This window comes from Eulemur rufifrons, chromosome 30 (genome assembly GCF_041146395.1).
Source record: "Eulemur rufifrons isolate Redbay chromosome 30, OSU_ERuf_1, whole genome shotgun sequence".
Taxonomy (NCBI): domain Eukaryota; kingdom Metazoa; phylum Chordata; class Mammalia; order Primates; family Lemuridae; genus Eulemur; species Eulemur rufifrons.
The window spans coordinates 132,662,386-132,681,748 of NC_091012.1; the positions used below are offsets into that span (position 1 = coordinate 132,662,386).

Here is a 19,363-nt window from a genome sequence, read left to right on the forward strand (position 1 = left end):
ATACTACCTCTTTTATCCAACCTCTTTCTTAACTCCACTGGTAGAAGAATATTTCTGGGTGATGGAGTCATTGAAATTTTGTGTAAGACTAGAATAGGTCCAAGATCCACAGCAATGGTGGATACCTCTAACTTTCATAAGAAGCCACATGGCTCACAAGACTTCATTACCTTTGTGTCACTTGCCTTCTTCTGAACATGTCTCTCAAGTGAATTGAATAAGGACTGAGGTGCACTTTCCATATTTAATTCCAGGAAGCAGACCCACTCTTACTCCCCACCCTGTTTCTACTTCCAAAGTCATGTACAGGAAAGTCCATTGACTTTGTTGCTGGTCAAATGGCCCAAGGAGCTCTGGTCTACTTTTCTGTCAAGCATAGTCCTTGGCACGAAGGACATCTGAAATATCTTCCATTAATTTCTTTTTTACTTATGACCTTGTAGTTAAATGTGTTGAGTTATATGTTTCTTTTTTTTTTTTTTTGAGACAGAGTCTCACTCTGTTGCCCAGGCTAGAATGAGTGCCGTGGCGTCAGCCTAGCTCACAGCAACCTCAAACTTCTGAGCTCAAGCGATCCTCCTGTCTCAGCCTCCCGAGTAGCTGGGACTACAGGCATGCACCACCATGCCTGGCTAATTTTTTCTATATATATATTTTTAGCTGTCCATATCATTTCTTTCTATTTTTTTAGTAGAGATGGGGTCTCGCTCTTGCTCAGGCTGGAAGTTATATGTTTCTATTATACACAGGTTTATTTTAACCTAGCTAGTTACTTATAACTGATGGTTGAAGCTTTTATATCACTATAGCCATATTATCAGTACCCAGGATACAATAGAATTCCCTATATCTTACATCGTCAATATAGTGCCTCTTCGGGTGACTTATTTTTTAATTTAAAAATCCTGATTTAGACTTGTGGACAAACCTTTAACTGTAAAACCCTTAAAAAGACAATTTCTGAAATGAGAATATAATATTTGTCACACAGATGATTCCAGGTAGAACTTGTAATAAGATATGGAGCTCCCAGCCACAGTCATTATTACCACAATTGGATAGAGGTGCTAGAGAAATCGGGACACAAGTGACAGTGAAATTGTTTCTGAGCACGTTTCTAGGCCCAACTTTTTCCTACCACTTAGGATAAGAAGAGAGAGTGGAAACTGGATATAATTGGGAATGGAGTTGAGATGAGATGAAACATTTCTTCTCAGATTGCTTTTATGGCAGTGAGTCCACTTTTCTCTCTCCCTTGCCACTACTTCTTACAGTTCCTACTAAGACACTAGGGTGTTATACAGTAAAGACACCCGAGGCCCCCCTGCATCAGGAAAGCCTTGACTAGTTGTGATGTCCCAGTTCATAAACAATCTCCTTTTTCTCTCATTGGAACTTTCCAATATTTGACAATTCATTCATTTATTTATTCAACAGGTATTTATTGGGCACCTACTATATCTAGACACTGATCTAGGGGCCGAGAATGTGGCAGGAAATAAGACAATGTTTCAACGCTCTTGGAACTCATATTCCAAGTGTGGTGGGTGGAGGCTGACAATATACAAATCTGTATATTTATCAGGGGTGATAAGCACCATGAAAAAAATCAAGTAGGGGGAGGGGACACAGTGACAGTAGGGGAGATCTCTCTAATACAGTTAAGTTTGTGCAGAGCCCTGAAGGGAGTGAAGGAGGCAGAGGCAACCATCAGGGCAGTGGCCATGGTGGGGGTAGGGAGTTGGCTTGGGCATCCAGGTATTAGCCAGGGGGACTGTGGCTGGAGGGGGTGAGTAGGGGGCCAGAAGTGTAGTTGTCGAGGTTGAAAGAGTAGCCAGGGCAGATCATGCAGGGTGTGGCTGTGCTCCAATAAAACTTTATGGACACTGAAATTTCAATTTTATGTATTTTTTCCTGCATCATGAAATCTTCTTTTCATTTGTTTAACTATTTATTTATTTATTTTTGAAGCAGAGTCTTGCTCTGTCACCCTGGGTAGAGTGCAGTGGCGTCATTATAGTTCACAGCAACCTCCAACTCCTGGGCTCAAGTGATCCTCTTGCCTCAGCCTCCCGAGTAGCTGGTACTACAGGCACGTACCACAATGCCTGGCTACTTTTTTGTATTTTTACTAGAGATGGGGGTCTCACTGTTGCTGATCTTGAACTCCTGAGCTCAAGCGAGCCTCCTGCCTTGGCCTCCCAGAGTGCTAGGATTACAGGCGTGAGCCACCGCGCCCAGCGTGTTTCAACTATTTAAAAATGTAGACAAACATTCTTAGCTCACAGACCATACAAAAACAGGCTGCAGGCTGGATTTGGCCCACAGGTCATAGTTTGCCAACTGTGTTATATGTCATTACACTATTTTATCATCATCATGGTACACATCCATACCTGACTTTTTAAATTTGCTTGTGTATACGTTTATTGCTTTGTCACTATCCACTAGAATGAAAGCTCTTTGAGAAGAGGAACTTGCAGTAACCTAACCACATTGTGCAAAGCCTGTAACAGAGTGGGTACTAGAACAGTATTTGTTGACTGACTGACAGACTAGGCTTCCAGCAATTGAGATATCCAGGATGTAAACTACTCTATTAAATAGTCTCCAACATCTACTCTCATCATGGCTTGTATGATTTCATGATTGTTTTTAATTCTAAAGCATTTTTTCCTGAGGCAGTGTATATTTACCTTGCACTGTTTTTCTATGAGCATGGGATAGGATTTGGGTGGATGTATCAGAGTCTCTAGTGTCCTTGTAGGCACAAGCCATCCTATAAGGTGTTCACTTCTAGGAGCCAAAGTTATAGAGGGAAGTCACCTTAGTCCCATCGTTCCAGCCTGCTCACAGAGAGATGGGCAAAGCAGTGTTTGGCTGCACAGTGGGTCTGGACAAAACTTAGACACCTTGATGTTTTCCTTCATCCTTGACATCCTTAGACGTGCCACCTATGTTTTCATTTTATGCTAGGTGGTTTGTAAAGACATGGTAAATTATGGCAAAGTACTCTGGTCAGAGACTTTAACGGTCAGGCTAGGTCATGTTATGCTGTAATAACAAATACCCCCAAAATCTTGGTGGCTCGTAAACAACAAAAGTTTATTTATTGCTCATCCCACATGACCACCCTGGTTCATCCAGGGTCAATGCCACAAGGGCATGAAGCTGGCTGAACACCCACATCTCGAGTGCTGTGAGTCACTGTGATGGAGAGAAGGAGAGCCCTGGAGAGTCTCACCCTGGCACTTAAATGCTGTGGCCCAGCATAGGTGACACATATCACTTCTGGGCACAGCCCCTTGACCCACTGCCCCATCTAGCCACAAGGGGCCAGGAAGTGCAATCCTACCAGGTGCTCAGAAGGTAGAAAGCTGGAAATATTTGGTGAACAGTATTAATGACCATCATACACAACTTTGATCACTTCGAAGTGCTCTGGACATACCTTTGCTTGTAGAATGTTGAAAACACTCCCAATCTTACAGTAGCGCTAGAGAATGAGTTGTATTGACACAACTTCGGAGAGGTAGGAGGAGACAGAGTGAAAAAAAAAAATTCCCTGATTTCCATCATGCCTCTTTTAATGGATGGGAGAACCTGTGCTTTGCTTAGAAAATCAGGTTTCCATACTCAGAACAACTTTGGTGAAGATGAGAAACAACCATGGCTGGTCACTGGGGTAAAGTATGCTGAAGGAAGACAGGTTTATTCTGTTGCTCAGAAGGTTCCTGCTCCCTGGGAAAAGGAAAGATGCACATTCAGTTCAGTAAACATTTGTGGAATGTCTACCGTGTGCCAGGCTCATGAGTGGAAATGATATTTTTATAAAATAAAGATGTCTCAGCTATTTGCATGTCTTACCAACAGGCAGGGAGTTCAATTTGGCCGGTGGGAAGGATAATTTTAATGCCTGAGACTGAGTAATAATGCAATCTTTTGTACTGATTCTCTTTATGTCATTCATTGAGTATTACTAAATCACTGTAACACTCACATGTTGGAGATAAGTACTGATTTCCTGACATCTAGGTTTGGCTAGCATTGCTTCTGGAGAGAGAGAAAATGACGTATGGCACATTTTTGCTGTTGCTTACCGTTCCATTATGGAGAGTGTTAGAGAGAATGTAATTTTGATTGAATGAATACCTCCAAAATCATCCTAAATAAGAGACTACAAAAAGAACAGAGTGGGATGAAAAAGTAAAAGCAGTTTTGCAATGGTGTGCTTGGTTCACACATTGTCACAGTAAGACTGGGGATCACTGGGCATCCTAAACAGTGCAGAGGATGTCCGTAAGGAAGAGGAGCAGGAGATCAACAGATGTTTATGTGAAAGGGGGCATGCTGGCTGACTGCCAGTGGCACAGCAGGGCTGCTTTGTAGAAGGGACAATAAAGCTTTGCATAAAGATTCTTTTCCCATCCAATGGATTATGCTACACTTTGGCTGAAATAGGGCTGTAGCAGGTAACTATTGCCACAATAATGGCAACCAGTCCCAATTTCAGTGACTTAAGACATCACTAATTTATTCTCATTTATGACTTTTTGGGTCAGAGGCTCAAGCCTCAAGGCATAGGTTGAGTGCCGGTCTGCCCCACATATCTCTCATCCTCCTGGATCAGTGGGCTACCAGGAGCGTGTGCTTGTAGTGATGGCGAAATGCAGAACCATGCAAGCTTCTGCTTGCAGCATGTCTTGTAATGTCCCATTGGCCAAAGCAGATCACAGGACCCAATATCAATAGGGCTGAGAAATATACTCCTCCCTTGGAGGGGAGAGGCGGGGAGGGAATGAAATTGTTTTTAACAATAACCTAATCACCACAAAGGCTGTGGGTGGTTTCCTTTGATATTGGGCCCTTGATCTTTGACATCAGTGATAGACTGTAACAGATCTCAGGAATCTGTACTCTTGGGGTTGTTCAGAGCATACTTTTAGAGGGTCTAGGGCTATCTTGCCATTCAAGCCCACCTTGCACCCATCCACCCCCGTCTTTCCTAAGCACAGCTGTGTCAAGTGGGAACAGAGGCATTTGAGTAGAGAACAGACTGCAAACATGTAGAAGGGGGGCATGGCCATCTCCCCCAATGCTAGATGACTTGGCTGGGGAGAAAACCACCTACAGGCTTTATCAAATTGGAGGACGTGGAGGGCCCAGGAATCTCAGCCTCCAGTACCTCCTTAAAAATGCAGACAGACATGCACACACACGCGCACACACACACACAAATGCACTCCACATACACTTTTCTTGCTTTTTGACTTCCTTTCCTCCGTCTAAAGTTTAAAACACCCTAGATTTCTCATATATTCATTTAAATATAGAACCGTATAAATAAAAGAACTACCAGAGCCACCGGTAACATGAAGCCCCTGAAATGAAGGACAGCCCCACCCCACCCCACCCCTAAATGGCCAGGTTTCTGGATTTCAGAGAAGCAGGACCAGGCCCTCGCAGGCTCCATCTGAGCAGCCACAGCAATGGGTATTAGCAAGTGTGCGTTCCCCTCCCTGCCCTCAATGGTGTGCCCCATACTATCAGACACCATCTGTTCTGGGTAAGGCCAGACCCTAATAACAAAACACAAAAGTTTAAGAAGTGTTTTTTTTTTTCCCCTTCATGCATCTGTAAAGATATATGTAAAGCCTGAGCAGCTATTTTTAGATTAGAGTTTTATCTGAAAATACCACCTAGAAATGTTTTTTAAAAGGGGCAGGGGCAGGGGCAGGGAGAAAGTTTGTCCTTGATTTACCCTGGAAAGTTATTTTATTTTTTAATTTTTATTTACTATGATGGGAGTTACCACCTCTTGCTGTTTTCAAGCTCACTGCACTGGTTACTGAGGGCTACCAAGGACCATAAAACACAGATCTCTAAACCCCAACACCTAGGACCCACCTCTCAGAAAGAAAAGAAAGGAAATGAACATTTATTCTGTGCCTACTCTATACCTGACCCATCCCCACATACGGCATCATGGAATCTCCACATCAGCTCTATGAGGTGAATATTATTAACATTGCCATCTCATAAATGAGGAAACCAAGTCTAAAAGAAGTTAGATAATTTATCCTCAGTCAAAAAGCTAAAAAGAAGTGTGCCTTGATTCAAAGCCAGCTTATTTTATTTTTAACTTATTATACAGTAAAATTGACATTTTCCTTTTTGATGTGCAGTTCTATGAATTTATATATACATAGATTTATGTCACCACAACCATAATCAGGATACAGAACTGTTCCATTACCCCCCAAAATTCACTTATGTTACCCTTTTATAGTTAGACCCTCTTCCCAACCTCTGGCAACCACTGATCTGTTCTCTGTCGCTATCATTTTGGTTTTTTTGGGAATGTCATATAAATGGAATCACACAGTATGCAACATTTTGAGATTGGCTTCTTTCACTCATAATGCCTTTGAGATCCATCCAAGGCATTATGGTCCACCCAGATACCAGTAGTTCATTCATTCTTATTTCTGAGTAGTAGTCCATGGATTACTTAAACATTCACACATTGAATGACACACGGATTGTTTCCAGTTTTCGGCTATTACGAATAAAGCTACTATAAACAGTCATGTACATGTTTTTATGTGAACATAAGGCTTCATTTATCAAGGGTAAATTCCCAGGAGTAGGACTGCTGGGCCATATGGTGAACGTATGTTTATCTTTATAAGAAACTGCCAACACATTTTCCAGAGTGTTACCATTCAAAACTAGTTTTGAACAATTCAAATCTATGCTCTCTCCTCTCCAACAAGCTGTTTCTCTAGACGACAGAGTGGTTTATGATATTAGGCAAAGCTTCCTTTTGGGGGGTTTTATTTCCACTTGAGAGCTATGGGGAGGCAAAGTCACAAAACTTCAACTTAGACTCAAGTCTAACATGATCTGGGAAGATTCCTTGACCGGTGGGGGAAGACAGCTAGGAGTGCAGCATGACAGTGCAACTTAGAACACAAACCAGGAAAAGTTGGGTGGTTTCAGCTGAGCTTAAGCCACTAAGTTAAAGAGGAAATGCAAAATGCTCTTCCAGTGAAACAGAAGTTGCTAAGAGGTGGAGGGAATACAGAACTATTTGTATTGCAACCTGATCCACCTCCCCAAACCCACTGCAAAGGGAAACTGCTGACTGCAGTTCACCTGAACTCCAGTACCTCCCCCAGGCAAGGATTTGCTTGTAAATCCTTAAGCAAATATAGGGAAAGTTGTGTGAAATGTGTTCCCTCCATAACTCACCCCAAAGCTTTTGGGTATTCTAAATATACAAATTGTATTCACCACACCCTTTTATCATCAAGCTTCCTGCCAACACAATTTGACAAAGACAATAGCATCAACAACTTTTACAAGGCTTGGAAGCATAGTCTTAAACCCACGGCTCTCAAGATGTCCAGGGAGAAATTTAGCAAAGCTGGTCTCCTTTTCCATATCTAGAACAAGAGAATTCTTAATAGCATGAGACTGGAATGGCCCAAGAAAAGCTTTTTGCGACTCTTGGGGGAAAGTAGCCAGCATCTCCACTCAGACCTCTGCTGACAGCCGGAGACGGCTCCCAGGCAGGATCAGAACCCAGTTTTGTACTCCAAAGCCAAACTCCTTCCACTTGGCATCTATGTTTATATTCTCATTTATATTTTCTTTCAAATATGTTTTAGGACTGCCTTCTGAAAGGATTGTAAGTTATACTTTTCTGTTGAATTTCAGTATGTTAAAGCAGTACCTATTATTTTTAATTTTATTTTGAGAAATGGGGTTTTTTTTTTGGCTTTTTGGGAACTTGAGAGGTAATGTAGTCTGTTGTTTAGGATGGTGTCACCTAAGGCAGCCAACCTCATCCTGCTGTTTAGCCTGGAAAACAATACTGTTGGTCCTCAATCTTGAGAAAGTTGTACAGGTTGGGAACTGATCCACAATCAGGTGCCTTGAGTTAGGAAAAGGCTTCATAAACCCAGTTCAGCAAGATATCCATGCAAATATTTTGAACTGAAGGTATAACTCCAAGGGATTTAAAGACTCAACATGCATCAACCATTCATTCCCTACTGAAGATTCGTAGACTTGTACAGAGCTCAGGCACTAACCCAGATCTTTGAACTTAAAATCAGCATACACCATGCCCTAAATTAGTAGTACTCATTAAAGCTGCTTGGGAAGATTTCTTTTTATATAAACTTTTTATTTGGAAGTATTTTCAGATTTACAGAAAAGTTGCAAAGATAGTATAGAGAGTTCCTATATACTCTTCACCCAACTTCCTCTAAGGCCAACACTTGGGAAGTTTAAAAAAAAATTCTGATGGAAAAGTTGTGACCCAAGACCCATTAAATGGGAATCTCTGAGGATGGGATCTGAACATCAGTATTTTTCTGAAGCTTCTTCCCAGGTAGATTCAAGGTGAAGCCAAGATTTAGAACCTCTGCTTGGAGCCCTTCTTAAAGTGTAGTCAGCCAACCAACAGTATTGCCATGACCTGGGAGCTTGTTAGACATCCAGCATCCTAGGTGTCACCCCAAACCTACCGCATCAGAATCTGCATTTTCACAAGATCCCCAGGTAATCAACATGCACATTCAGTTTTGAGAAGCAGTACTCTATACAAAAGATTAAGTAGACCACACAAACATGGGTCCAATTGCTATTTGTCAGAAGCATGCATGTATTTATTACTCATAAATTCCTTCATCAGATACGTATTAAGTGCTTATTACGTAAAAAAAAAAAAGATTAATAGGCACGTGTCCTACTCTCAAGGAGATTGCGGTCTAGTAAGGGAAATGCAGTGTGTTCATAAATAATATAGTCTAAGTTAGGGACTGCATGAAACACTTGATGGAAGAAGTGACATTTGTTTTGGACCTGCGAGGAGAACACCTGAAGGAAGAGAGGTAAACGATAAATGATGTAGTTTGAATAAATGAATAATCTTGGGGTTAAATTTTCTATAGCTTTTGGTGAATCGATATGTTTATTCAGACATTTAACAAATATTTATTCAGCTCTTACTATTGCTAGACAAATAAGACAGATACCATTACTGCTCAAGTGGCTTTTACAACCTAGTGAGGAAGACAAGCACTAAACAGGTAATGACACAACTAATTCATTAGTGTCAGTGGTGGTCAGTGCTGGGGGGGAGAAAGATAGGGTGCTAGGAATCCATGTGACAAAGAGACTAGAACTAGGCAGGGGTGGGAGTTGTGGAGGAGGTTTCCCAAGAAGGTGACATCTAAGCTGAGACAGGTTTAGCTAGCGAAAGAGTGGAGGGCATCCCAGGCCAAGAGAACAGCATGGACTTAGGGCAAAGCAAAAAGAAATGAATACAAGAGCAAGGCAATGAAATGGATGTCCAGTAATATTCCATTGTTCAATTCTTCGACATTTTCCATTGCCTCTCAAACTGGGTAAAAGTAGTCTGGCCTTCAAGCCTCCAGTCCTTCCTCTTTTTTATTTTAAACAACTATATTGATAAAGAATTTACATACAGTAAAATTTACTCTATTCACCTATTTTAGGTAATTCAATAATTTTTAGGAAATTTACTGAGTTGTGCAGCCATCATTCACATAAGATCCCTTGTGTCCTTTTACAATGCACCCCCTTTCCCATTCCCAGCCCTAGGCAGCCAATAATCTATTTTCTATCTCTTGGGGTTAGAAACCTAGGAGTAGAATTAATTGTTCATATAATAAATTTGTGTTTAACTTTTTAAAGAACTGCTGAACTCTTCCAAAGTGACAGTACCATTTTACAATTCCATCAGCAGTGTATGAGGGTTCCTGTTGCTCCACATCCCTGACAATACTTGGTATTGTCGGCGTTTTTTATTATAGCTATTCTACTGAATGTGAAGTGGTATCTTACTTCACCAACCCTTCTTCCTAATTTTATTTGCCAGTTTCCCCACTTCCAAACCTGCTCTGTGCCCAACCAAAGTGAATCTCCTGCCGTTTTTTTCAGTGGGGCTCCTTGGTGTCCTCAAATCATGCCTTTGTTCATTCTTTGAATCTGTTACTTGACCAGATATTTTTTTCAGGGGAGAGGGGATGGAAATTGAGAGCTCAAATTAGTAGGAGTACAGAATGCCTTTGACTTCCCCACAACATGGACAAAATTTCTCCTACAAACCCCACCACCATACCTTTCCAAACATTTTACCTGCCATCTTGGTCATATGTGACCTGGATTAATCCCTAAGTCTGGGCTGTGGAGATGTTTGTGCTTCGTCAGGGAAGAATGCTGTGAACTTAGAAATTAACAGATGGATAAATGACTACCCTTAAAATTGTACCACAGAAAGAAGTATGCATTCAAATGATGGTAAAGTTTTGTTACAAAGACTTCAAGCCTCACAATTTAGAAACTGGCTTGTGGTAGCCAAGAAATCAGAGAATGATTTGTTAATTAGGATTAAAATTGCTAGCAGTCTTGGATTAATTACCATCAAAAAGCTGCTGCTATAATAAAAAACAGAGATCTGGTAACCCTGCTGCATTTCCTTCCTCTTGCTGACTGCCTTTTAGTTATTTTAGTTTTGATTAGCTCTTCCATCAGAAAATAGGAAGAAATTATGAGCAACTTATTTGGCAAAGGTTTAGCAATTAAAACCATTGAAATCAATGGTTTAAGTATGTATTAAAGATTATAATCACACTTTTAATTCTTATTTTTGTCTTGCTCAAGCAGATAACATAAAGTTGATTATATAAAAATCAGCCAGTGCAGAAAGCCTAATGGGAACAGCCATTCTACACCCTTTGTAACTATATGCCCCTGATAAATTAGTTGTCAGGTTTCTTCTTATGTTGAATTGTTAGAACTTCCACTTATAATAGCAAAATGATTGTCTGCAATTTCTAAGTTACTTCAAACTAGGTTTTAAATTATGAAGCTTAAAGTATGCTAAAGTAACTCTGAGTACTTGAGTAAACACTGCATTTTTTATGATGAGGCAAGTCATATGAGCCATTTAATGGCTTTAATTCAATCCCAAGACTTCATATTTTCTCCTGAGTTCTCATGGTTGGACACTATAAAAATATTTCTGAGATTGAATTGGAACCTCTAAGAATTATGAAGCCATATGTCAGTCTGTATTTTTGGATAGCATTGGATGAAATTTGCCTCAATAAATAAACATCCATTCAATATGCTTCAATTTAAATTTTTTTTAAAAAAGCTACTTGATTGGTTTCATTATTTTCATGGGGAAGCAGTGTTGTCACAAAATTTTATTTTGAAGATTGAATTGGCTATGAAGAAGTTACACTATCCCAACTAGAAGAGGGAATGGAATGATTAATCAGGAAAAGACAGACTACTGATAAATGATCCTTAATGAAGAATCATTGAATTTCAGAGTTTCCAGAGATATTAGCAATTACTTAATTCATCCCCAGATTTCTTAGATGAAAAAGCTGTGGCAAGCCACTTAAATTCAGTGCCGATTCCACAAACGCAATCTATGCTCCCTGCACTTCCCCTCCCCTCCCTCTCAGAAAATTGCCTTGATTCAAATTTCACAGAGAAACGAGACACCATAGATACGAGCACATTGAGCTTCTTAGGCAGTCCTGCTATCCCTATCTACAAACCCATGTCATTCCCTATGTTCCTCCTGTCTCCGAGGGTGACCCTCTCGTCTATTCATACTGTGTGCACTTTTCTCTGGTACTCACGTCAAAACAATTCTTCCAGGTCCCTGCCTTCTCTCTCCTGCATATGCTTTCAGTTTCTTCCTCTCCATTGCCTCTTTTCCTCAGCTTATCAACATATTCAAAATTCTCCTGCTTTTATCAAACCACACACACACACACACACACTCTCACACACCTGGACTTCCAAGTAAGATGACCTTGTAAATTCATGTTTTGAGATCTTGTTTAGTCCATAGAATATAAAATTGGTCAAATGATGTTAAGCATCTGCAGATGACAAGCATTTGCAGAAATAGTACTAAAACCATGAAGCTGAAGCTGCAGGACTGATGCATCTGAGTCTGGAAAAGCAGAGGCCATCAAGAATTCAGCTTCAGTAGGAAATGGGCTCTGTGAGTGCAGTCCATCAGATCCACAGAAGAGAAAGGAAAGAGTTACTGCTCTTTACTGCCTGGGGCTGTGTCTTCTACAAAACTGCTTAATTAAAGCCAAAGGAGGAAGCAGATACTTCCTTGCAACTAGAACTTGAGCTAAGCTGATCCCTGAATCATAAATACCCAACAAAATTCTGGATTCAGAACCTGAGGAGTCAGGAGGTACAACCACAAAACTTCTAAATGATAAGGAAAGAATAGTGAGAAAGAAAAATGATCTCCCAATGAAAATGAAACTACTAAACAAAATTCCAAATCACATAGATATAATTAACTATTACTAAGAATGACAGCAATAAAATGAATAATCGGGATATAAATCGTACATATAAAGTTAAAACAGGCCGGGCGCGGTGGCTCACGCCTGTAATCCTAGCACTCTGGGAGGCCGAGACGGGTGGATCGCTGGAGGTCAGGAGTTCGAGACCAGCCTGAGCAAGAGCGAGACCCCGTCTCTACTAAAAATAGAAAGAAATTATATGGACAACTAAAATATATATATACAAAAAATTAGCCGGGCATGGTGGCACATGCCTGTAGTCCCAGCTACTCGGGAGGCTGAGGCAGGAAGATCGCTTGAGCCCAGGAGTTTGAGGTTGCTGTGAGCTAGGCTGACGCCACGGCACTCACTCTAGCCTGGGCAACAGAGTGAGACTCTGTCTCAAAAATAAATAAATAAATAAATAAATAAATAAAGTTAAAACAAAATAATTTGAAGAAATACAATACGTACATTTAGGACCTCAAAGAGTTACAGAAAAGAAAAATATTCATAAAATAAGAATGACAAATTTGGAAGAACATACAGAAATGAAACAGAAAGTAGATAGGAAGAGGAATAAAGTAGAAATACTTGAAATTAGAAATATGGTGACTGAAATTAAAAACTTCACAAAATAAAATCTAGACTCACAATTGGAGAATTGTGATTGGCATAATGGACCAATTAATTTACTCATAAAACATTAAAGAGAGATGAAGGAGAAAAAATATGTAAATATGAAAGAACATTTAAGAGACATACAAAATGGTTTAAAGGTTCCAACACATGTCTGGTAAGTAAAGAGAGTAGAAATAGTATAATAGAAGGAATAATGGCTAAGAATATTAAAAAATTCATTAAAAAAAAGGATGGTGGCCTCAGATTGAAGCTGCCATGAAGGTCTCTGTGGCAACTTCTCAACTCTGCCATTGTAGCATGAAAGTAGCCAAAGGCAATATGTAAATGAATGGACATGGCTGTGTGCCAATAAAACTTTGTTTGTTTACAAATACAGGCAGGCGGCAGGCTGAATTAGGAATAACAATTGTTTATATTTTAATTTCTCTGTTTCCAGATGTTCTTCATATATACAACATATATACATATATGTATGTATGTACGTATATATGTAATGTGCATTATACACACACAAGTGATTTTAAAAGAGATCATATCATAACTGAATCACACATGACTTGAACCACACTTGCTCTTCTGAGCACTCACCTTTGGACAACTCTTGGTATCCATGATCATATCTAAAAAAATTCATATTCTCAAAATACTGATGAATGATACAGATTTTAACTACAGGTTTTGGGGGCAATGGAGGAAGTTGTACATCACACCACCCAACGTAAAGCTTTTTGAAAGTCCCATTTGCTCATCTCTGTTTTTCCCCACTCTTCATCCCCCTGTAGCAGGCAGCTGACATTCACCTCTCCTTTTCACCTTCTTCTCTCAACACAATTCTTCAGCCACACTGCCCTTTGTCCCCTCCCTCATCCCAGCACTAAAAATGCCCTCAGCCTACATATCCCCACCACCCAGTGAGACAAAGCACCCAGTAACTACAGGCTCAGCAAGAGAAAATTCCAGGTCCTAGCCATAGGCAGATCACCTTATCATTTCTCCAGCACATTCCAGGGAGGATCTCAATTCATTCTGTCCCAATATACCTCTACATTGTTGTTTTTGATGATCACATAGTATTTTATTGTATACATGTACCATTATTTGTATAACTAAGCCCCCAATTTTGAACAAGAGGCTACATACTGAAAACCTTTGATTGAGTCTTTGTTTCTCACAAATCCATCTGATATAGTTACATTATATCAGCCAGTACAGTTCGTGCAACTGTGTGCACAGCAAATTTTCAACATAAACTCTAGAAGAGTATTTTATCAGGGAAAAAAATTATGTTTTTGAAATAGTAAACAGGTTTTAAAAGAAAACAAAAGATGCAGAAGGTTAAAAGTCAGGAAATTCAGGTTATCAAGGTCTGGAAATCTTTCTTTCTTGTGTGACTATAGGCAGGGTCACCAGGTCTTTGTGGATCCGTTTCTCAAACAAATAACGGAGATGAAAAAAATTGTCGTTGGCTTTTGTCACAAAATAGTACGATAAACACCTGTATTAGTTTTCTGTGGCTGCAGTAACAAATCACCACAAACTTGTTGGCTTAAAATAACAGAGATTTATTTTCTCATAGATCTGGAGTCCAGGTTTCTGAAATCAAGGTGTCAGCAGGGCTGCGTTCCCTCCAAAGGCTCTTGGAGCCAATCTTTTCTTGCTTCCTCCAGCTTCTGGTGGCTCTAGGCAGTCCCTGGCTTGTGGCTGCAACACTCCAATCTCCACCTTTTCTTCACATGGGCTTCTCCTCTGTGTCTGTGTCTTCTCTTCTGTCTCTTATAAGGGCACTTGTCATTGTACGGTATTTAGGGGCCACATGGATAATCCAGGATGATCTCGTCTCAAGATCCATAACTTCATTCCTTCTGTACAGATCCTTTTCCCAAGTAAAGTAATGTTCACAGGTTCCGGGGGCTAGGATGTGGACATACCATTTTGAGGTCCACCATACAACCCATTACAATATTCTTTGTAAGTGTCCTGACGAGCCAGGAGGAATAAGTAAATCCTTTGATTCAGTCAAAAATGAGAAGAATGTGAATCAAAAATACTAGAAGATATCCTTTTTCCTAGACACCGGCATGCATTTGAATAATCTCATTTCTTTTCACATCTATTTCCATTTTTAAGTGCTAGCAATGAAGGTTATCATGACAAATTAAAAATTTATTAACTTTTTCTTAAGCCACTATTTTTGTTTTTTTCTTTAAGCAGTCATCTCGGTCAATGTTAGAAAGATCTGAACAGCAGATTAGGGCTGCTTCGAGTTTGGAGGAACTACTGCAAATCACACACTCTGAGGACTGGAAGCTGTGGAGATGTCGGCTGAGACTCAAAAGTTTCACCAGTATGGACTCTCGCTCAGCATCCCATCGGTCCACCAGGTTTGCGGCAACTTTCTATGACATTGAAACCCTAAAAGGTAGGTCAATGGCTGTGGAGGCAAATCCTTTCTTTTATCAGATGGTGACAAATGCAACAACTTCTTCCAGAAGTTTGAGTAGGGCAGGCACATGTCCCAGGCAGAACAAAAGGGAGTCACTGATTTTATAACTTTGGTATTAGTGGAGAATCCTGATTTTTTATGTTTACTCCAAAGAGAAATATATTCAAAATGATTTTGAGATTTAAAAAACACCAACACAAAAGAACACTTCAAAATATAGAAATAAATTTAACTCAAAGATGTGGGAGCAAAACAAATCCAGAAAGACTGTTCTGAATAGAAAAAAAAATCATTGGGTTTGCTTAAAAAATAAAACAATCTAAGAATTTACTCACGAGGAGCATTCTATTGCCATACATGCATAGATAAAAACCAGTAGATTAGGTATAGCTTTTTATTCTTCAAGAAACTTTTTCTTTTCTTTCTGTTTTTGTTTGTTTGTTTGTTTGTTTATGAGTCAAGGTCTCTCTTTGTTGCCCAGGCTCGAGTGCAGTGGCCCAATCATAGCTCATTGCAGCCTCCAACTCCTGGGCGGTACGGCTTTTTAATTCTTCAAAATTGTGTGACTTTTAATAAAAGTGAAAAGTAGAAGTTGGAAGCTGAGTTGTGATACTAGGTACCTGTATTACTAAGAGAATAATGAAGGGAGAAAATACTTAAGACAAAATGATCAAAACTCCAGACTAGAAAACAACATAATTTAAAATAAAGGGAATGATTTTTGTCTAGTAAGGTGATGGCTCTTTATAAGAAAACCAGTGTATGTATGTACTGTGCCTCAATGCATGAAATGCTTGTCAAGTAAAGTTGTGTGGCCTCTGATTAAGCATTTAACTTTTTGATGACATGTCAAAACAATACATGATGCTGGTAATCTAGCATTCTACATTTGATTAACATGATTAACTGGTAACTGATTATATGTATCATGTAATATGAATGAGCCACTAAGCCAAGATTCTTTTCTTCCTACCTAGAGCTCACTTAATTTTTTTCCATTTGTAAATAAATGATGATGTTTCACAGGCCTCTGTTGTTGGCTGTAGGGCAGGCTATGCATAGAGGGGAAAAATCTCTCGGTGGCACTACGAGCATGAGTGTTCATGTGTATGACTGTGTGCAAGTCAGTTGAGATGGTGGGAACCATGGTCTTGAACCCAGTTCAGCCAGGGGTTTGAAGCTCTAGTTGTTTCTATGTGGTGAATTAGCATGGACTTCATGAAAACAAAGGGTGCACGACTCATCTGGAGGTCAAAGACCTTAACCAGATTACCTGTCTGAAGGTCTGAGGTGAGCCTGGAGAAACTCTGTGAAGACAAGTGTTACCATAAAACTAAGATCAGGCGATCTAAAAAAGTCAGTGACATTGACATTTTCTAAAGAGAAAACCATAAAAAATTATGGAACTTGTGAACTCTAAGAATTTCTCTCCTAATTACATAGGGGACCATCTAAAGTTATATATTAAGTTAGAAGCAGTAAACGATCAAATCAGTGTTTTACACCAATTATAATTTGTTATCAACTCTCCCTCTTGGATTTCAGGGTAATTCCCTGAGGCAGAGCAGTTCTACTTGGCGATAGGAAAGAAGAGTTATGAAGCCTTTAATCAGTGGCCTTGGCCATAATTACATACAGTGTTGATTAAAATGTTCCCACTCTAACTTTCAAATCTTAGTTTTGTAAAAAAAAGAAAAAGCAAATGGAAAGCAACACTTAAGTAGAATTTTAAACAGGGAATATTTTCATAAGTTGCTTACTTGTTTTTTCAAGGATTCATGATTAATAATGATGAATTAAGTAACAACCATATTAATACTTAATTGAGCAATTTATATCTCATGTGTACAGTCTTCAGAAATATTCATAGTCAGAAGTTTTAAAAAAGATTTCTCAGGATAGATTGTATTATGAAAAAAACAAAGTTTTGGTAAATTGTGTTGTATAATGCAGTGCTTTCAGCCAAACATCTTATATTTTGTGTTTTTAGTAATTGAAGAAAATTGGGATTAAGAGGTGGAAAAGGAAAAAGGATATGGAAAAGATATTTTAATGGAATAATTTTCAGGCTAGGGTAGATCTCTAATAACAATATTATATCTGTATACTTCGAGCAGAGGTCCTCTCTATCCTTTTGAGTGAGACATGTTTACGTATATGGGAATTCAGATTAATCTGGGGAGAGTGTTTTGAAGATGGGGTAAAAATGCATGAAAGTTTATCTATAGCTACATAAAACATCTCCAAAACTTAGCTGCTTAAAACAACATTTTTATCTCACGGTTTCTATGAGTCAGTAATGCAGACATGGCCTAGATTGGTTTCTCTGCTACAGGGTCTCTCCAGAGGCTTCAGTCAAGATGACAACTTGGGCTGCAGACATCTCAAGGCACAGCTGGGGCACAATCTGCTTCCAAGTTCACTCAATGATTGTTTTCAGGACTCAAGCCCTTCCTCACAGGCTGTTGGACGGGGAGTCCCAGTTTCTCACTGGGTGTTGGCCAGAGGCCACCCTCAGTTCCTTGCCATGTGGACCTTTCCCAGAGAGAGACGAGCCTGCAAGAGATAGAGACTGCAGTCTTTTTTAACCTCATCATGGAAGCGACATCCCATCACTTTTGCAGTGCTTTCATAAGTGAGTCACTAGATTCAGCCCACACACAGTGGGAGGGAAATTATACAGGGGTGTCACTAGGAGGAGGGGGGATCATTGGGGATTAGTTTGGAAGCTGATGACCACAAGTAGTTTTCACCAACCCACCCCCAACATATAATAAACTCTACAATTCATGTAATGGAAGATGGTGAACTAGAGAAATCGCTCTCTGGACTCTCCTGGAGGGAAAGAAGGACTTCAGATAAAGGAGCGAGGAGACGGAATGCAGCTCAGGTGTAGATCATAGAGAGAAGTGCCACAGCCTGCCAGGGACCTCACAGAGGAAAATCACAAAGCAGAGAAGGAAGAGAATAAAGGAAAAAAGATATCAGCAAAGATCAAACCCAGAGAGGCTCGGATCCCAGTGAAAGGGTAAGGGGGAATCTCTTTCTCCCCCTCCCAAGTCCTCAGTGATCGGTGGGCTACCAAGTTACTTGGAGGCTTTTCCACTCCCATGAGCCCAAGCAGTATGGCAACCATGGAATTGTGGGGAGAACTTGCATGATTCCAGCGCTTGGACATTCCATGCGGGGCTCCCCTCCAACGAGGGTGACCTGAGAGGCGGGAGAGCCAGCTTTCTTCCATTCAGACGCTTATCATTCCCACCTGTCTCCCACCCACTGCAACCGGGAGAGCAATCTGAGCTGAGAAGTTGGTGAGCAGTTGCCCCCTCCCCCGCCCCGCCACCAGATAGCACGTACTCTAATCTGAGGGTTGCACAGAGAGTGGGGCCCACACCTTCTCCCGTGCCTGGTCTGGGAGCTCCTTGCCTGCCAGCCTACTGTAGAGACACACACCAGTGGGTCAGATACGCAGACTGGATTCAGTGTCCCCTGGACTTGAGCAGGTTGCTGGAGGATACAGAGGGGAGGTTTGGGAGCTGGACTTGGGAGGTGAGGGAGCCTATGTGGGCAGAACTGATGGGAGAAAACTGTGGGGGTCTGAGATGCTGCCATGTGGGAGAGTGCCCATCACCTCCACAGGAAAGTCACACTGTTGAAGTATGGCAGGTCCTCCAGCGGGAAAGATCCCAGCCTGGGGTGCCATAACAACCAAGCATGGCACAATCAGGCGCCTGGGATGGAGGAGATTTGCAGCCCCTCCCCAGTGACCAGCCCTCCTGGTCTGGAGAACCTGCCTTGACTTTCCTCCCAGCAGCTCCCCCTAGCAGCCCAGAAAACAACCTCTGAGCCCTGCCAAGGCTTTGCAAAGCCTTCCAGGTTCACACAACCTAATCACGCTGGGCCTTGCCCTTCC

General features: G+C 40.6%; 1 protein-coding gene across 1 annotated transcript in view; it reads left to right on the forward strand.

The window, feature by feature from the left end:
* The window catches only part of VEGFD (vascular endothelial growth factor D), a 41,014-nt gene that overhangs the window by 3,593 nt on the left and 18,058 nt on the right, over nt 1-19,363 (forward strand). The window contains exon 2 of the mRNA XM_069463832.1: nt 15,216-15,426. Coding sequence (XP_069319933.1) covers nt 15,216-15,426 — 211 coding nt within the window. The remainder of the gene's footprint in view (nt 1-15,215; nt 15,427-19,363) is intronic.